Raw genomic sequence first — 20,227 nt, 5'->3', positions numbered from 1 at the left:
GTTTTTTTTCATCTACTTCCAAACACCGGAATTCCAAGGGAAAAAAACAGGAAAAAACCCCAAAGGAGCACTTTGGGATTTCCCGAGGGAGGGGATCCTTCCACTTCGGATAAGTCACCCCTGGAGTTCTGGGCTGGACGAAGGAAGAGATTCCAAGGAAAAGCCCTGAAGGTGATGAAGGGATTGGAGCAGGAGAGGCTGGAAGGGCCGGGATTGTCCATCCTGGAGAAGGGAAATCTCTTCCTTATCCATAAATCCCGGAAGGGACCTTTTGGAGTTTCTCTACAGTGATGGGACCGAAGCGGTTCCGCTTTGATTCCCTCGGAACATCGGGAATCACATCCCAGGGGGGCACAGGAGGAATTCCACTTGTCCCTCCAAGCTGTTCTTCATTCCTCTTTTCCCAAAAAAACTCGGGACAGCCTTTCCACAGGTCCAGGGAATTCCTCTATTTTTGGTGCTTGGCTCTAAAAACAAACAGAAAAAAAAAAATAAAAAAGGAATTTACGGCAAAATATTCCCGGTTTTCCTGGAGTTCCCTAAAAGCAGGATACGGTGCCCAGAGATGGAGCGTTGCCACGGGATGCTCCAGCATCCTGTTGGGAATTTTGGGAATAGTGACCAGCAGGCCACAGGTCGTTAATCGTTAAATCACTCCTAATTATTGTCTTCCCTGTTAATGTGCTGGGAAGATCCAAAGCAGGGAGGGTGGGAAGGATCCCTGGGAATGGGGATTGTCCTCCTGATGGAGCTGCAGAGGGGTTTGCACTGGAATTTGGGGTTTTCACTGGAATTTGGGGGTTTTATTGGAATTAGGGGGTTTTACTGGAATTTGGGGTTTTTATTGGAATTTGGGGGTTTTGTTGGAATTAGAGTTTTTCTATGGAATTAGGGTTTTTACTGGAATTAGGGAGTTTTACTGGAATTAGGTTTTTTACTGGAATTAGGGTTTTTACTGGAATTAGGATTTTCACTGGAATTAGGAAGCTTGGAATAGGGAAGGCAAAGTATCAGCCAGGGATGTCCCAGGGGTGTCCCCCAGAATATCCCAAGGATGTCCCAGGGATGTCCCAGGTCACCTTTTGGTGGGAAGATCCTTTTTTGTGGACCAGGGTTTGGTCTCCAGGGGGTCGTTCCCCGTCCCTGGGACCCTCTCCGGGATGTCCCTGTCCCCTGCAGCTCCCTCCCGTGTCCCCTGCAGGTCCCTCCCGTGTCCCCTCCCCGTGTCCCCGCTGTCCCCACGCCCCGGCTGGAGAAGCCGAAGGTTCGGAGGCCCCGCGGGGCGGGGACACGGGGACAGGGGAGGGGACACGGGGACAGGGATGGGGACACAAGGACACGGGAGGGGACACGGGGACGGGGATGGGGACACGGGGACAAGGGAGGGGACACGGGACAGGGGAGGGGACACAGGGACAGGGATGGGGACACAGGGACGGGGATGGGGACACAGGGACGGGGATGGGGACACAGGGGGACACAGGGATGGTGACACGCGGGACACAGCGGGACGGTGACACACGGGACACGGGGATGGTGGCACAGGGGGACACAGAGATGGTGACACACGGGACACAGGGATGGTGGCACACGGGACACAGAGATGGTGACACGCGGGACACAGGGATGGCACACGGGACACAGGGATGGTGGCACAGGGGGACACACCGGGCTGGTGACACACAGTGCCACCAGTGCCCGCAGGACAAGCGACACCGGGGACAGGGCGGGCAGAGGCGCCATCGCGGGGCGGGGACACCGCGACAGGGGAGGGGACACGGGGAGGGAGGGACGGGGTGGGTGGCACCCGCGACAGCGGAAGGGATGGTGGCACACGGGGGACACGCGACACAGGGGGAAGGGACACGCAGGGATGGCGACAGACACACAGGGGACACAGCAGGCACAGGGACACCAGGCATTCCCAGCTCCAGGGATATGGGACATTCCCAGCTCCAGGGATTTGGGACATTCCCAGCTCCATGGGATCCTGTACACACTCAGGAATGTCACCTTCCCACAGCCCCAGTGACCCGGGCATGGAATCGATGGGAAAGGAGGGATGAAATCCATCCCAAACCACCAATTCCTGGATGTTTCCTGCTGATTCATCCTGTTTTTTTTTTTCTGTAGGGAATGAGGGCGGGAGTTTCTCCCTTGGGAAAGGAGAGTGGAAGCCCCTTTGGCACTTCCAGCCCTTCCCCAAAATTTGGGTCCTCCCCTCTCCTCTCCCAAGATCTTTCCTTTCCCAAAGGGAACGCTTTGGGTTGGAAGGGACCTGAAAGCTGCTGGAATTCCAAACCCCCTGCCAGTGGAGCAGGGAACAACCAACCTCCCACCAGCCCAGGCTGCTCCAACATCCCCCCACCCCTCCCCCTGGGAATCCCCTCTGGAAAAGAGGGAATAAACCACCACCGCTCCGATCTGCAGCTTTTATTGTTCCTGTTCCAGAGGGTGGGGGGAAAAAAAAAAACAAAAGGGATCCGTTTTTTTCCCACTTTAAATCTTGTTGAAAGCGGCGATGTCCACGCTCTGCACCTGCAGGGAGAGAGAGAGAGAGCGGAGGGTGATTCCCGGGAAAATCCCAACAAACTCCCCCCCTCTCCCCCTTCCCTCTCCCACAACTCACGTAGTCCTCGAACTTGGTGATCTCCTCCTCCAGGATGTCGGTTCCCACTTTCTCATCCTCCACCACGCACTGGATCTGGAGTTTCCGGATGCCGTATCCCACGGGAACGAGCTTGGACGCCCCCCAGAGCAGCCCGTCCATGCGGATGGAGCGCACGCGCTCCTCCAGCTGCCCCATGTCCGTCTCGTCGTCCCACTTGGGAAGGAGGGAGGGAGGGAGGGAGGGAGGGGGGAAAAAAAGCGGGAAGGGTTTTGGTAACAGAGCTCTCTCCTCTCGGAATTCCGAGGGGACAGCGGGATGAGCCGGTGGATCCAAAGCGCCCTTTTCCCAGAGGGTTTGTTTCTGCCTGGAAGGATCCAGGGAGAGCGGGGAGAGACTCCAAAGGGGTTCCAGGAGAGCTGGAGGGGGGGGTTTGGGATGAGGGAGGATGAGGGACACAGGGAATGGCTTCCCAGGGTTAGGTGGGATATTGGGAAGGAATTCTTGGCTGGGCTGCAATTCCCAGAGAAGCTGTGGCTGCCCCTGGATCCCTGGAAGTGTCCAAGAACAGCTTGGAGCAAGCTGGCATAGCAGGATTCCCTGCCCACAGCAGGAGGTTGGAATTCCGCGATCCTTAAGGTCCCTCCTCACCCCAAACCATCCCGGGATTCCAGGCGACACATCCCAGCGGGAACACCCCCGCTGGCTCCAAGGCTTTGGAATTCCGGAGAAGCGGATTCCCCCACCTTCCCTCCCGACTCTCACCGGCTTCACATCCAGCAGGATGGAGGACTTGGCCACGATTCCCGGTTTCTTGGCCTTCTTCTCCGCGTACTGCCGGAGCCGCTCCTCCCGCACCTTGGCGGCCTCCTCGTCCTCCTCCTCGTCGCTCCCGAACAGGTCGATGTCGTCATCGTCGTCACCCTCATCAGCAGCAGCAGCAGCAGCCACGGCCGGCGCCGGTTTCTTGGCCGGGAGCTCCACTTTTTTGGAGGGAACGCTGAAAGGCTCCACTTTCTACGGAAGGGGCGGGCGGGAAAACGGGAGAGGGGGAAGGGGGAAAAATATTAAAGGGGAAAGGGGAGGAGGGAAAAAAGGGAGAAGGCGAAGGAAAAAGGGGAATGAAATATTAAGGGAAAAGGGGAAAGGGGGAAAGGGGGAAAAGGGGGAAAAGGGGAAAAAAAAGGGAGAAAATGAAGGGAAAAGGGGATAAAATATTAAGGGAAAAGAGAAAAGGGAAAATGGGAGAAGGGAAAAAGAAAAGGGAGAAGGGAAAAAGAAAAGGGAGAAGGGAGAAAGGGGAGAAGGGAAATGGAATATTAAGGAAAAAGGAGAAGAGGTGAAGGAGAAAGGGCAGGAGACAGTAAGGGAAAATGGGGAGAAGGGAAAAAGGGAAAAGATATTAAGGGAAAAGGGGGACAAGATAAAAAAAAGGGAGAAGATGAAACAAAAAGGGGAGAAAAGAAAATGGGGAAGAAGGGAAAACGGGAAGAAGGGAAAATGGGGAGAAGGGAAAAAGGGAAAAGATTAAGGGAAAAGGAGGGCAAGATGAAAAAAAAGGGAGAAGATGAAGGAAAAAGGGGATAAAATATTAAGGAAAAAGGGGAGAAGGGAAAAAGGGAAGAAGGGAAAAGGGAAAAAAGCGGGGGGAAAGGAAAAAAGGGGGGAGAAGGGAAAAGGGGAAAAGATATTAAGGGAAAAAGGGGACAAGATGAAGAAAAAGGGAGAAGGTGAAGGAAAATGGGAACAAGGTGAAGGAAAATGGGAACAAGGTGAAGGAAAATGGGAACAAGGTGAAGGAAAATGGGAACAAGGTGAAGGAAAATGGGAACAAGGTGAACTCGGAGCAGAGCAGCCCAAAAGCCCTGGGATGGGAACGCTCCAGCCCCTGAATTTGGGAGCAGAACCCCAGGATATCCAACCCCCTGGTCACTGACCCAGCTGGAATTCCGTTCCCAGAAGGTGGGAACGCCTTTCCAAGGGTTTTCCCGAGGCTCACCTGGGTTGGAGGGACGGGAGAGGGCTGGTGGGAGCCCGAGGAGGATTTTTCCAGAGCGTTCAGGCGGCTCTCCAGCTTGAAGATGGCCATCTGCAGGTCTGCCACCACTGGGAAAAGCGGGAAAAAAAAAACACGGGAATAACGACCTCCCTTTCCCAAGATTGCAATCCCAAGGATCCTCCTCCCCACTCACCAGTGCGGAGGTTTTGGTTTTCCACCTCCAGGTGGGAGATCCTGGCCAGGAGCTCGTTCTGGTCTCCGGCGGCGCCGCCGCTCTGGAATGAGGGAAAAGCGGGATGAGACGGAGCCGTTTCCTTCCCTTTTCCCAAAAAAATCCCACCAGCAAAGCCCTTTAGGAGCTGGACTAAAATCATGGATATTCCACCCCCTTCGAGGTTTAATAGGAACGAACGGAGCGGCTCCGGGACGGAACAAATCCCGGAATTCCAGCTTTTCCCTGCTCTTGGATCCCCCAAAACGCCGCTGGGAACGTGGAAAACCGATCCCAGATTTCACAGCAAGCCCCCTGAAAAATCCTGGGATCTCTCAATCTCCTCTCCCAACAATCAGAGGCGGGAAGAGATCCCGGGATTTCTGCGCTCCCACATTCCCAGTCTTTAATTCCCAACAATTTAAACCTGGGTTTCACAAATCCCGAGGGAATTCTGGATCCTCGGGATTCCAATGGGTTTTTTTTTTTTTGCCAGCACAAAAATAAAAGGGTTTATTTAGTTTGGTTTGGTTTTGTTAAGGAGGTTCCTTATCCAGCAATTCCAGGGGGAAAAGGGAACGAAAACAGCGGGATTGGTGCTCGGAGAGGAATTTCCAAGGGAATTTAAACGGGGAGGATGATTTATCCTGCATGGAATTCCAAGGTTCTCCAAGGAGATCTTATTTGGGATGGAGAGAAGGGAGAAAACAGGGAAAGGGAAAAGCAGGCCTGAGAATCCCAGAAATCCCGGAATGGTTTGGGATGGAAGGGATGATCCCACGGAAAGGGAGAGCTCCCACCATCCCAGGCTGCTCCAACCGGGCCTTGGGATGGGGCTGGGAAAGTCCCGGAGCGGGAAAGGTCAGGGAGACCTTCCCCATCCACACCAAAACGGGCGGGAAGCTCCGGAAATCCCATTTTTTCCAAGCCTCAGGAATTCCAGAGCCGGGGAACCGGGAAGGCCTCAACTCTTTCCCCCCCCCCCCCCTCCAATCCCAGGATTATCCAGCCAGGATTATCCATTCAGGAGCTGAGATCCCGGTGCTGGGAGGCAGGAAAAGGGGGGTCCATCCTGAGGGAAGGAGCCTCTGGATCCCAAGCCCGTCCTGTCCCATTTCCTTGGAAAACTTACGGAGCAGGAACGGCCCGGCCGCTTCCGGGGACGGCCACTCGGAGCTTCCCGGTTCCCGGGAACAGCAGGAGCAGCAGGAAGAGCAGGAGGAGGAGCAGGAGGAGCAGCAGGAGGAGCAGGAGTCTTCTGCTGCAGGGAGCGGAAAAGGTGGGAAGAGGGGAAAAGTTGGGAAGATTGGGAAAAGGTTGAGAAGATGAGAAAAGCGTGGGAAGACAAGAAGAGCTTGGGAAGAGGGGGAAAGGTTGGGAAGAGGGAAAAGGTTGGGATGAGGGAAAAGGTTGGGAAAAGGGGGAAAAGTTTGGGAAGAGGGAAAAGCGTGGGAAGACAAGCTTGGCAAGAGGGGAAAAGTTGGGAAGACAGGGAAAGGTTGGGAAGATGTGTCAAGTTTAGGAAGAGGGAAAAGGTTGGGAAGAGAGGAAAAGGTTGGGAAGAGAGGAAAAGGTTGGGAAGAGAGGAAAAGGTTGGGGAAAGTTTAGGAAGAGGGAAAAGGTTGGGAAGACAAGAAGAGCTTGGGAAGAAGGAAAATGTTGGGAAGAGGGGAAAAGCATGGGAAGATAAAAGCTTGGGAAGAGGGAAAAGGTTGGGAAGAGAGGAAAGGTTGGGAAGAGGGGAAAAGCTTGGGAAAAGTTTGGGAAGAGGAAAAAGTTTAGGAATAGGGGAAAGGCTGGGAAGAGGGGAAAAGCTTGGGAAGACGTGTGAAGTTTGGGAAGAGGGAAAAGGTTGGGAAGAGGGAGAAGGCTGGGAAGAGGGAAAAGGTTGGGAAGACAGGAAAAATTTGGGAAAAGTTTAGGAAGAGGGAAAAGGTTGGGAAGAGGGAGAAGGTTGGGAAGAGGGAGAAGGTTGGGAAGAGGGGAAAAGGTTGGGAAAAGTTTGGGAAGAGGGAAAAGTTTAGGAATAGGGGAAAAGGTTGGGAAGAGGAGAAAAGCTCGGGAAGAGGGGGAAAAGGTTGGGAAGACAGGAAAAATGTGGGAAAAGTTTAGGAAGAGGGAAAAGGTTGGGAAGACAAGAAGAGCTTGGGAAGAGGGAAAATGTTGGGAAGAGGGGAAAAGCATGGGAAGACAAGAAGAGCTTGGGAAGAGGGAAAAGGTTGGGAAGACGAGAAAACCATGGGAAGACAAGAAGAGCTTGGGAAGAGGGAAATGGTTGGGAAGAAGGGAAAAGTTTGGGAAGATGGGAAAAGGTTGGTAAGGGGGAAAAAGGTTGGGAAGGGGGGAAAATTTGGGAAAAGGTTGGGAAGAGGGGAAAAGGTTGGGAAGAGGAAGAAGGTTGGGAAGAGGGGAAAAGGTTGGGAAGACAGGGAAAGGTTGGGAAGACAGGGAAAGGTTGGGAAGATGTGTGAAGTTTAGGAAGAGGGGAAAGATTGGGAAGAGGGAAAAGGTTGGGAAGACTGAGAGGCAGCTGGAGGGCGGGAAAGCACAGGCGGGAAAAGGGGCCACATCCACAGGGATCCACAGGGATCCACAGGGATCCAGAGGGATCCAGAGGGATCCACAGGGATCCAGAGGAATCCAGAGGGATCCAGAGGGATCCAGAGGGATCCACAATCCCTCTGGGAATGGCAGTGGTTCCACCCTCACCCAGCCCTTTCCGGGAAGGAATTTTCCCAACATTCCACCTGGAACCTCCCCGGGAACATCCAGGGGTCGTTTCCCCCCATCCTGTCCCTCCTTCCCTGGGAGCGATCCCAAATCCCACCCGGATCCAGGGAATTCCCTCAGGAATTTCTCCCGCTCCAAACAAATGCCTGGGAATTTTTATAAGAATTCCAAAATTCCCAAGGTGGGGGGGGAATGGGAAGTTCCACAGCATTCCCTTTTTTAAGGATGAAGCCCCTCAATCCCGAATTTTTAATCCCTAATTTTAGGGCTGGATCCATCTAAAAAACATTCCATGCTTGGAATAACACTGGTATTCCACTGGAATTCCACTGGAATTCCAAATCCCAGCACATGAAATCCCCAGGGAGGAATTCCCAAGGGTTCAAACAGATCCCAAGCCGAGGAAGGTTGGGATGGGAAGATGTTTTTCCCTAAAATCCGGTTCCCTAAAATACAGATCCAACAGCAGAGATCCAGTTTTTTCCTCCTGGGAATTCCCGGTTTTCCCAACAACTGAGGTGCTCCAGACCTTAAACACTGGAGGGGAAAACAGGGAAGAGAAGGTGGATCCCAAAAAAACCCAACATTCCAGCGTTTCCCTACTTAGCCAAGACCTGGGAAAATATCCCAGTATGGAAAAAAAAGGCGGGAAAAGCCCCACTGAGGGAATTTTTCCCCAAATCCATGAATTTTCCTTCCCTATAAAACCACTCCTTAATTTCATATTTCAGCTTCCTCTTGGAAAAACTGGGAATTCTCTCAGTGTTCTCCTTACTCAGCATAAAATCACATTCCCGAGGGAATATCCCAGTAGGAAAAAAAAAAAAAAAGGCGGGAAAAGCTCCCCCTTCTTGCAGAGAATCCCTGGAATTCCTGGGCTCGGGAATTGTGGGAATTAGGGGGGTACTCACCCCTTCCAGGGATTTCTGGATGTTCTCCCGGGCCCGGGCGATGTCCCTCAGGATGGTGCTGGCTCCGTTCTCCTGCAAAGAATCCACGGATTCCTCGGGAAAAGGCACCGGGAATATCCCAGGGAAAAGCCAAGGGGAAGGAGGGAAGTGGGAATTGTCCCTTTGGGGGATTTCCGGATGGAGCGAGGTGGGAAAGGTGCCAGAGGGTTGGAATGAGTCCAGTATTCCCTAAAAATCCAGCCCCAGGCAGGATTTTTCCATAGGATTCCCACAGTTCAGGCAGGAAGTGGAAGTTTTTTATGGAATATTCCCTGTGGTCAGGAAATGAAAATTATCATTCCAAGCCTCGTATCCAGACCCAAAATTCCAGCACACAGGGAATTTTTTCCCTGTGCTCCTGCCTGGAATCCTTGGAAAGCTGCAAAAGGGTTGGAATTACTCCAATATTCCTTAGAAATCCAGCCTTAAGCAGCTTTTTTTCCATAAAATTCCCCGTGTCCAGGAAGTGCCAACCGTCATTCCAAGCCTCGTATCCAGACCCAAAATTCCAGCACACAGGGAATTCTTTATTCCCTGTTTTCCTGCTCCCCAAAAAAAACTTCCCCTGGATTTGAAGATCCCCTTTCCCAGGAATTCCCTTCCTTCTCCCCCCTCAAAACCGGGAAAACTCTTCCCAAGCCCCAAATCCCGGGATAAAGAGGCAGGAAAAGAGGGACACCAGTCTGGATCCATCCCAATGGGAAGCACTTCCAGGCCCTGGGGACATTTTTCCATGGAAAAAAACCAGCTTGATAAACTCCAGAAATCCCTGAAATCCCAGGGAAAAGCGGGAATTTGGGAATACTTTCACTCTTCCAAGAGTTAAATCCGACTTCCAGGATTCACCCTGAGCTTCCCAGTTTTTATTATTCCCAAGAAAAAAGGGATTATGGAAGGCAAAGCTTCCCTTAAAACACTTGGAAAAAGGGTCTGGATTCTCCCCCCATCCAAAGGCAGGAGAGGGAAGAGGTTGGGAAAGCTCAGGAGCTTCCCAAAGGAATGATTTTGGGATAATATTTCAGCTGGATTTGCTTCCCTCTCCAGTTTTTCCACTTCAAAACTCCCCAGTTCCATCCCCGGCACTCCAGGGAAAAGCTCCCTTTGGAAAAAATCCCCGGCACTAAATGGAAAAATCCCTGGCACTGTGTGGGAAAATCCCTGGGAAAAAATCCCTGGAACCACAGGGAAAAATCCCTGGAAAAATCTCTGGCAACCAGGGAAAAATCCCTGACATTATGAGGGAAAAATCCCTGGAAAAAATCTCTGGAACTACATGGAAATATCCCTGGAAAAAAATCCCTGGTACTGCAGGGAAAAATCCCTGAGACTATGAGGGAAAAATCCCTGGAAAAAATCTCTGGAACTACATGGAAAAATCCCTGGAACTCCAGGGAAAAATCCCTGGAAAAATCTCTGACACTACATGGAAAAATCCCTGGAAAAAAATCCCTGGCACTCCATTGGAAAAACCTTTGGTAATACAGGGAAAAATCCCTGGAAAAATCCCTGGCACTACATGGAAACATCCCTGGCACTGTGTGGGAAAATCCCTGGAAAAAAAATCCTTGTCACTACAGGGAAAAATCCCTGGAAAAAATCTTTGGCACTACAGGGGAAAATTCCTGGAAAAATCCCTGGCACTAGAAGGGAAAAATCCCTGGAAAAAAATCTCTGTAACTACATGGAAAAATCCCTGGGAAAATTAAGCATACAAGGCCACCTGACCATCCAATTCCCTGGGATCAAATCCTTCAGAATCCATAAAAAAAAAAATCTTGGAATACCAAAAGGCAACCCAACCAAAAAACAAGAACCCAAACGGGTCGTCTTTGGGCGTCGGCTCGGGAATAACCGGGAAAACTCGGGAAAAACCCAACCCTGAGAGCGGGAATCCCTTTCCCCCCTTCCCTCCCAAATCCCGGGGGGAATTCCCGAGGTTGGGAATTACCTGGGGGCGGGAGGGGCCGCCCAAGGGGCCGTTGAGGCGCTCGTAGAACCTGCGCTCGGCATCGTCGTACTTGTGCTTCTCCAGCCACACCTTGTCGTGCAGGAAATGATCCAGAGCCATTTTCCTGGGAAAACGGGGGGAAAAACAAACCCAAACCCGTCAGGAATCAGGAGAGCAAGGATGGGAAGCGGGGGGGAAAAGGTTCCCCGGGAATGTTTTCCGGGCCCAAGGCACGGCGGGAAAGGGTTTAAAGGCTGAGGATAAAAGCGGATTAAGGAGCAGCGACCTGGCCTGGGCAGGGCTTGGATCCCGGAAAAAAAAACCTTTCCAGGGATTTTTAGGGGGTGGGAGAAGGGGGGTTTGGGCATTGGGAGTGTTTGCCCTGGGGTGGTTGGGATTTTTCTCCATGGAATGAGAGGGATTTTTCCCATGGAATGACAGGGATTTTTCCCAGGGAATGAGAAGGATTTTTCCCAAGGAATGACAGGGATTTTTTCCACGGAGTGACAGGGATTTTTCTCCATGGAATGACAGGGATTTTTCCCATGGAATGACAAGGATTTTCCCCATGGAATGACAGGGATTTTTCCCAAGGAATGAGAGGGATTTTCTCCGTGGAATGAGAGGGATTTTTCACAGGGAATGACAAGGATTTTCCCCATGGAATGAGAAGGATTTTTCCCCGTAGTGTCAGGGATTTTTCCCATGGAATGACAGGGATTTTCCTCTGTAGTGACAGAAATTTCTCACACAAAATGAGAGGAATTTTTCCCATGGAATGACAGGGAGTTTTTCCATGGAGTGACAGGGATTTTTCCCATGGAATGACAAGGATTTTTCCCAAGGAATGACAGGGATTTTCCCAATGGAATGAGAGGAATTTTCCCCAAAGAATGACAAGGATTTTTCCCATGGAATGATAGGGATGTTCCCCCTCGAATGACAGGGATTTTCTCCATGGAGTGACAGGGATTTTCCCCACGGAATGACAGGGATTTTTCCCATGGAATGAAAGGGATTTTCTCCTGTAGTATTAGAGATTTTTCCCATGGAATGACAGGGATTTTTCTCAATGGAATGAGAGGAATTTTCTCCATGGAATGACAGGGATTTTTCCCATGGAATGACAAGGATTTTTCCCAAGGAATGAGAGGGATTTTTCTCCATGGAATGAGAGGGATTTTTCCCTGTAGTGACAAGGATTTTTCCCATGAAATGAGAGGGATTTTTCCCATGGAATGACAGGGATTTTTCACAGGGAATGACAGAGATTTTTCTCCTGTAATGGCAGGGATTTTCCCAATGGAATGACAGGGATTTTCCCCAAAGAATGACAAGGATGTTCCCCATGGATGAGAGGGATTTTTCCAGTGGAATTAGAGGAATTTTTCCCTGTAGTGTCAGAGACTTTCCCCATGGAATAACAGGGATTTTTCCCCATGGAATGACAGGGATTTTTCCCATGGAATGAGAGGGATTTTCTCCATGGAGTGACTGGGATTTTTCACAGGGAATGACAGGGATTTTTCCCCTGGAATGATAGGGATTTTTCCATGGAATGAAAGGGATTTTCTCCTGTAGTATTAGAGATTTTTCCCATGGAATGACAGGGATTTTTCCCATGGAATGAGAAGGATTTTTCCCTGTAGTGTCAGGGATTTTTCCCAGGGAATGACAGGGATTTTCCTCTGTAGTGACAGAAATTTCTCACACAAAATGAGAGGGATTTTTCTCCATGGAATGACAGGGAGTTTTTCCATGGAGTGACAGGGATTTTTCACAGGGAATGAGAGGGATTTTTCCCACGGAATGACAGGGATTTTTCCCATGGAATGAGAAGGATTTTTCTTCATGGAATGACAGGGATTTTTCCCTGCAGTGTCAGGGATTTTTCCCATGGAATGACAGGGATTTTTCACAGGGAATAAGAGGAATTTTCCCCATGGAATGACAGGGATTTTCCCCATGGAATGACAGGGATTTTCTCCTCTAGTTTCAGGGATTTTCCCCTGTAGTGACAGAAATTTCTCACACAAAATGAGAGGAATTTTTCCCATGGAATGACAGGGACTTTTTCCATGGAGTGACAGGGATTTTTCCCATGGAATGACAAGGATTTTTCCCATGGAATGATAGGGATTTTTCCCATGGAATGAGAGGGATTTTCTCTGTGGAATGAGAGGGATTTTTCACAGGGAATTACAAGGATTTTCTCCATGGAATGACGGGGATTTTCCCTATGGAATGACAGGGATTTTTCCCTGCAGCTTCAGGGAAATGACAGAGATTTCACAGGGAATGACAAGAGATTTTCCCCATGGAATGACATGGATTTTCCCATGGAATGACAGGGATTTCCCTCATGAAACGACAGGGATTTTTCCCACAAAGTGCCAGGGATTTTTCCCTGTAGTGTCCTGTATCCTTGATTTTCCCAGACTACCACGACAGGGCTGGGATCTGGAATATTTGGGATCTTTGGGATCCCATTTTGAGCCTGAAACCCCTAAAATTCCCCAACTCTCTCCTGGGCTGGAAGAGTTTCCCTCTCCCCCCTTTTTCCAGGGAAAACCCCAAGTTGCTCCAACTCTGGACCTTGTGGAGGAGAATTCCAAGGGAACGGGAATGTGGAATTGTGGAATGGTTTGGGTGGAAAGGGATGTGAAAGGCTTGGAATTCCAACCCCATTCCCGTTTTCTACGGATCAGGATGAGCCAAGATCTGTCCAAGCTGGATTTGGACACTTCCAGGCATGGAAAATCCACAGGGAAATTGTGATAATCGTTGGGAATATTTGGAAGGGACAGGCCTGGAACTACAGGGACAAAATTCCTGGAAAAAAATTCCTGGCATTGCACGGAAAAAATCTCTGGCACTACGTGGGAAAAGAATGGAAAAATCCCTGGCACTCCATGGAAAAATAGTGATTGCTACAGGGAAAAAAATCCCTATGGAAAAATCCCTGGAATTACAGGGGAAAAAAATCCTTGTCACTACATAGAAAAATCATGGAAAAATCCTTGTCCCTACATGGGAAAAATTCCTGGCACTACCTGGAAAAACGCCTGGCATTCCATGGGATAAACCATTCCCAATCCTGCCAGGAAATGGTGGGATTTTTAAGGAGCAGCTTCCCAAGGTGGTTGGATTGGAAGGGAAACGGGAAGAGGGGAAGGGATGAGGCCGGAATTCCAGCTGGGAACGGGGACGGAGCCGGGATTGGAGGAGGTGGAAAACAGGGATGGAGCAGCACAAGGAAAACACACCTGGATCAGGGTCCACCCCAACCTGCTCATCCCAAATCCCGGAGTTTTCCAACAAAACGCTGCCAGGGAAGCCGAGAGATGAATGAAAGGTTGATGCTCCAAGAGCCCTTTTTTTCCCGGGAATGTCGGCTCTATCCCAGTACCAGCCTTTGGAAAGGATCCCAAGGCATTCCCAAAACTCCCCTGGAATGTAACAACCTTTTCCCTCCGGAACCCGAAGCCCAGCACGTATTCCCAAAGGAATCATTCCCTAAAATTCATCTCCAAACCTTCTTCCGGCTGGGAATGCCGCTCACTCTGCCATGGAATGAGGGTATGGAAAGGAGGAAGGTCCTGAATCCATGGAAAAAAACAAAAAAAAAGGGAGGGAACACCGAGCTCCATTCCCAAATCCAACCAGAATCCACCAGAATCCAATCAGGAGCGGGATGGGGGGGGGGGGAAATTCCCACCAGGAACTCCCGCAAGGAATTCCTCCCGATCTTCTCCGCATGCAAAAACTCCTCCTGGGCTCAATCCCGGGAATTCTTTTGCCTGTTCCCACCTCCCCCCCCTTCCCACCATCCCTTCCCAACGAAACATCTCCTACTTCGTTCCCGGAGCCGGGATCGGCGGGGAAGGATTTCCCAAGGGAGATTCCCGAACGCCGGCGGCTCTGGAAGCTTCCATGGAAAAGAAGCGGGATTCGGCTCTGTCGTAGGAGAGTTTGTGGAGCCAGACGGATTCGCTATCCCGGTGCAGGAAGAAACAAGCTGGGATATCCTCGGGAATCCCGGGGATTTCCCCTCTCTTCCCGCCCTTCTTGGGAGCTTCCCGGTTTTTCTCCCGCCGGGAATCCTTGGAGAACATCCTCTCGTAGAAGTTCCTCTCGGCGCTGTCGTACAGGGGTTTTTCCAGCCACGCTTCCGCCGCCACCAGCGCTTCCCAGTTGGGAATCTGTGGCTTCCCGTTCACCGGCGGCCGCTCCGAGCCGGGAAAAGCGGGAAGGGCGGAGCCGGGAACGGCGGGAGTGGCAGGGGTGGGCAGGGCGGTGCCGTAACCCTCGTCCGCCGGCGTTCCCAGCCCGGAATTCCAGCCGGGGGATGGGATAACCAGGAGGGCGGGAGGCGGGAAAAGTTGGGATTTTTCCATGAAGGCTCCCTCGGCTCTGTCGAATTCCAGCTTGTTGATCCAAACCCCTTGGACGACGTGGTGGCAGGCGGCAAAATTCCCGTGGGAGCAGCGGGGGAACGCCCTGCCCTTGGGAATGGCGGGGTTGGATTTCGCCCCGGAATCCATCGGGAATTCCTCTGGGATTTGCGGATTTCCAGGAGTTTCCCCGCTCCAGGAATCCAGGAGTTTCTCCCTGTAAATGTTTTCCGCCCGGTCGTACAAGGGCTTGTCGAACCACACTCGCTCGGCCGCCATTCCCAGCAGGAATTCCGGTCGGGAATCGCCACTCCTGGCTTTGGGAGAGCGTTTCCTTTTCCGCTGTTTCTTCCCATTCCGGGATTTCTTGAGCTCGCCGTCGGCGGATTCCTCGGGGCAGACGCCGTTGATTTGGGAGGCGCCGCCGTCGGGATCCGCTTCCCGCTCGCATTCCTGGGATTTGTGTTTTTCCGGCCAGGCTTTGTCCGCCGGGCAGGGATTTTTCCGCGTCCTCATCTTTTCCCAGAAAAAAAACCACCAAAATAAAACAAGAAGGGAAGGAGGGAGAGAACAAGCACAGCAAAGGCAGCGGGAAAGCGGGAAGTTTCCACGGGAAAAGCGGGAATATCCCTTTTTTTTTTTTTTTTTTTTAAATCCCGTTTTTTTCCCTCTTTTGGGAATTTGAATTCCCAGGAAGCCCAAAACGTTCTTCCCTACAGGATCCCAAATTTCCTTCCCAGCGCTTCAAACTTCCCGTTTCGGTTTTTCCACATTAAAAGGAAATCAAAAACAACCAAAAAAAAAAAAAGGGATTTTGGGGAAATCCCTGGGAATTCCCAAGTTTTAACGGATGGGTCGGGAGTTATTCCCACCCGAGCACAATTTCAAGGGAAAAACTGATCCCAAATTGGGAGTTTTTCCAGGTTGTTCCTCACCCCAGGTTGTGTTTTCCCCCTGGAAAAGCGGGATTTTATCCGGGATTAAAAATCCCAAATAGCGGCAAATTCCACTTCCGGTTTTTAAATTCAGTTTTAAACTTCAATTTTTAAACTTCAATTTTTAAACTTCAATTTTTAAACTTCCATTTTAAACTTAATTATTAAACAATTTTTAAACTTAAGCTCCAATTTTAAACTTCAATTTTAAACTTTTAATTTTTATACTTAATTTTTAAACTCAATTTTTAAACTCGATTTTTAAACCTCGATTTTTAAACCTCAATTTTTAAACTTCCATTTTAAACTCAATTTTTAAGCCTCAATTTTTAAACTTCAATTTTTAAACTTCCATTTTAAACTCAATTTTTAAGCCTCAATTTTTAAACTCAATTTTTAAACTTCAATTTTTAAACTTCAATTTTTAAACTTCCATTTTAAACCTAATTATGAAACAGTTTTTAAACTTAAGCTCCAATATTAAACTTCAATTTTAAACTTCAATTTTAAACTTTCAATTTTTAAACTCAATTTTTAAACCTCAATTTTTAAACCTCAATTTTTAAACTCTATTTTAAACTTTATTTTTAGGTTTTATTTTTAAACTTCCATTTTAAACCTAATTATTAAACAATTTTTAAACTTAAGCTCCAATATTAAACTTCAATTTTAAACTTCAATTTTAAACTTCAATTTTAAACTTTCAATTTTTAAACTTAATTTTTAAACTCAATTTTTAAACTTCTATTTTAAACTCAATTTTTAAACTCAATTTTTAGGTTTTATTTTTAAACTTCCATTTCAAACTTAATTATTAAACAATTTTTAAACTTAAGCTCCAAATTTAAACTTCAATTTTAAACTTTAATTTTTAAGCTCAATTTTTAAGCTCAGTTTTTAAACTCAATTTTTAAACTTAATTTTAAAACTCAATTTTTTAACTCAAATTTTTAACTTAGTTGTTAAACTTTAATTTTTAAACTCAACTTTTAAACTTCAACTTTTAAACTTCAACTTTTAAACTTCAACTTTTAAACTTCAACTTTTTACTTAATTTTTAAACTTAATTTTTAATTACAATTTCTAAGCTCCAATTTTTAAACACAATTTTTAAGCTCCCATTTTTTAAACTTCAATTTTTAACTTTTTATTTTTAAACTTAATTTTTAAGCTTTATTTTTAAACTTCAATTTTAAACCTATTTATTAAACAATTTTTAAACTTAAGCTTCAATTTTTAAACTTCAATTTTGAAACTTAATTTTTAAACCTCAGTTTTTAAACCTTATTTTACATAATTTTTAAACTTAATTTTTAAACTTAATTGTTAAACTTTAATTTTTAAACTTCAATTTTTAAACTCAACTTTTAAGCACAATTTTTAAATTTAATTTAAAACTTCAACTTTTAAACTTCAACTTTTAAACTTCAACTTTTAAACTTCAACTTTTAAACTTCAACTTTTTACTTAGTTTTTAAACTTTAATTTACCCTTAATTTTTAAACTTAATTTTTAAACACACTTTTTAAACTTTCAGTTTTTAAACTCCAATTTTTAAACTCCAATATTTAAACTTAATTTTAAATTTAATTTTTAAACTTCCATTTTTAAACCTCCATTTTTAAGCTCCAGTTTTTAAACCTAATTTTAAATTTTGATTTTTAAACTTAATTTTTGAACTTATTTTTTAAACAGTTTTTAAACACAATTTTAAACTTCAATTTTTAAACAAAATTTTTAAGCTTCAATTTCTAAACTTCAATTTTAAACCTAATTTTTCAACGACTCCAATTTTTAATCTTCAATTTCAAACTTAATTTTTAAACTTAATTTTAAACCTAATTTTAAACTTAAATTTTTTAACTTAAATTTTTAAACTTAAATTTTTAAACTTTAATTTTTAAAACTTTTTAAACAAATTTTAAACTTCAATTTTTAAACTTTAATTTTTAAGCTCCACTTTTAAACCCCATTTTTTAAACCTCACTTTTAAAAGCTTCTTAATTTTTAAACTTCACTTTTAAAACTTCCCTTTAAAACCCCACTTATTTAATACATTTTTAATTACAGGTGGGTTTGCCCCCTAAAAAAAAAAAAACCTAAAAATTTGGGGTTTAAACTCTTTTTAGATGATTTATTATATTTTTTAGTTACAGGGGATGAGGCACAACCCCCTAAAATATAAATTAAGATAAATCTATTAATATTTAAATAAATAGAAAATATTTCTAATTGTAAGTGATTTTTCACAAACCCCTTAACATAGAAATTAATACAAATATATTCCATTAATATTTAAATATATATAAAATGATATATGAATATACATTTCCAATAAAACATAAAATATTTTAAACGATGAGTCTATAAATATAAAACACAATTAATTATATTATTAAAGTATCAATACTAAATACCATTAAACCCAGGAAATGTAAAATAAAAATAAAATTGATAAAAGATTATTAGAAAATAATATTTCTAGAAATATAAAACAAAAATTGATTTTTTATTTTCCAGGTGATTTTGCACCCAAAAAAAACCCCTAAAATTGGGGGTTTAATTTATTTTTAAATTGTTTAATATACTTTTTAATTATGGGGCATTTTGCAGAACTCCCCTAAGATATAAATTAATATCGATATATTCCTTTAATACTTCAATAAATAGAAAATATTTTGATTTACAAATGATTTTGCACAAGACCCCTGAAAATATAAATTACTAATAAAATAAAATTCATTAAAATATTAATAGCAACTAACTAAATAAAATATATTTCAATAGATTTCTATATAAACATATAAATAATATCTATAAATAAAATATAAAATAATAGAAATATAAAATAAAAATACATTTTTTATTTCCAGCTGATTTTCCACTTAAAAAAAAAACCCTAAAATTTAGGATTTAACACTCATTTTTTTAATTAAAAGTGATTTTTTTTTTCCCTCCACTTTTGAAGCACCTCTGGAATTGCACCCCCCCCCCCCCAAGGATGAATCACTGAGGAATTCCACAGGAATTCCCTAGGGGAGGAATTCCCAGGAGATTCCCTCCAATCCCACAAATCCAAAGAGCTGAAATTAATGAAAAAACCCAAAAAAACCCACCCAAACCACCCTGAAAATTCCCGAATTCCAAGAAAACCACCCCGTTTTATCCAACAAATATCCCCTCCCCCTCGATATTCCCAGATTTTTCCAGGATTCCCAAAAAAAAAACCCCCTGACAAAGGGTACTTACTTTTTTTAGCTCCTAGGAAAGCATTAAAAAAAACAGGGATAACATCAGAGAAAATTCCCAGTTTTTTTCAGGGATCACCAGGAACAAGATCCAAATTAATTAATAATTAACCAACTCAATACTTAACACATTTAATTCCGAATAAAACCCGGGAGTTTCCCAGAATTCCACGGAATTCATGGATAAACCACACCCCACCCCCACCCCAATTTATTCCCATTTCCAAGATCAAGGAAAAGAACATCATTGTGGGTTTATCCAGAAGGATTTTCCCATCCCAATCCCGATTTTTGGGCGATTGAAACACCCCAACGATTCCCAAAAATGGAATTCTTGCCATTCCCGAGGCGGTTTTTTTGCTTCCTCAGCAAAAAAAAAAAAAAAAAAGGCGGATTTTTAAGGAATTCCAAGTTTAAAACCGATGGAAAAATCGGGAAAAATGAAGTTTTCTGCTCCGTGTCCGTCGCTTTTCCCGAAATAACCCGGGAAAAAGGGGGTTTTCCCGTCGCTTTTCCACCCCAAAAAATTCCACCAGAAGTTTGGGATTCCCAAGCGTTCCGAGGTTTTGGGAATGTTTGTTCTCTGCAGGCGTCGAATTCCAGCCTGGGGGAATTCGGGATGAGGGGGTCGGAGATCCCGGAGGGGAACGGGAATAAATCCCACCAAATCCAAATCCAAACGTTCCGCTCGGTGTTTCCAAGATTTTGCTCCTCCTAAAGCGGTTCTTTGCGCCGTTTAATTCCCGAAAATCCGGTTCTTTCCCAGTTTTCCTGCTCTTTCCATTCCCTAAAATTCCCGGGTCTTTTCCGGCTCAGGACACCAGCGGGAATTTTCATCCTCCCCTTGGCAAAGCTCCCCAATTCCCAGGAAAAGGCAATTCCTGACCTTAAAGCCGCGCTCAGGGAGGACGAGGAAATCAGGGATTTGGGAATTCAGAGGGAAGGAAAGACTGGGATAACAGACGGGAATAAACAGCTCAGGGGGAGGGAAAATTCCTACCTGAAGGTGAGGGAGAAACGGGAAACACCTGGAAAAAAAACCAAAACATGGAGAGGGAAGAGTTACGGCCCAGCAGCGGGAATTTTCTCATCCCTAAGGATCGTGATCATGGAATTCCAACTGAACTCCAAAGGGAAGATCAGCAGAACTCCAGGGGAGGATTTTCCAGGGCTCCAAAGAAAAAAGTTGGGAGAGGCGGCCAAG

The 20,227-nt window shown here is 46.0% G+C and overlaps 1 protein-coding gene across 1 annotated transcript; it reads right to left on the bottom strand.

The window, feature by feature from the left end:
- Positions 1-2,418: 2,418 nt before the first annotated feature.
- On the bottom strand, positions 2,419-20,050 carry EEF1D (eukaryotic translation elongation factor 1 delta). Its single transcript, XM_027908646.1, has 8 exons — positions 20,024-20,050; positions 10,447-10,570; positions 8,460-8,531; positions 4,801-4,882; positions 4,608-4,714; positions 3,374-3,625; positions 2,630-2,824; positions 2,419-2,538 (listed from the first exon to the last, which is right to left on the bottom strand). Exons 2-8 carry the CDS (start codon positions 10,564-10,566, stop codon positions 2,500-2,502), a joined length of 867 nt encoding a protein of 288 aa, XP_027764447.1. The 5' UTR covers positions 10,567-10,570; positions 20,024-20,050; the 3' UTR covers positions 2,419-2,499.
- Positions 20,051-20,227: the final 177 nt, after the last annotated feature.

This window comes from Empidonax traillii, unplaced genomic scaffold (assembly GCF_003031625.1).
Source record: "Empidonax traillii isolate 1590-97213 ecotype Southwest subspecies unplaced genomic scaffold, ASM303162v1 scaffold1777:size77351, whole genome shotgun sequence".
NCBI classification, from domain to species: Eukaryota; Metazoa; Chordata; class Aves; order Passeriformes; family Tyrannidae; genus Empidonax; species Empidonax traillii.
Note: the sequence above shows the minus strand (reverse complement) of the source record. Positions and strands in the feature narration are given on the sequence as shown.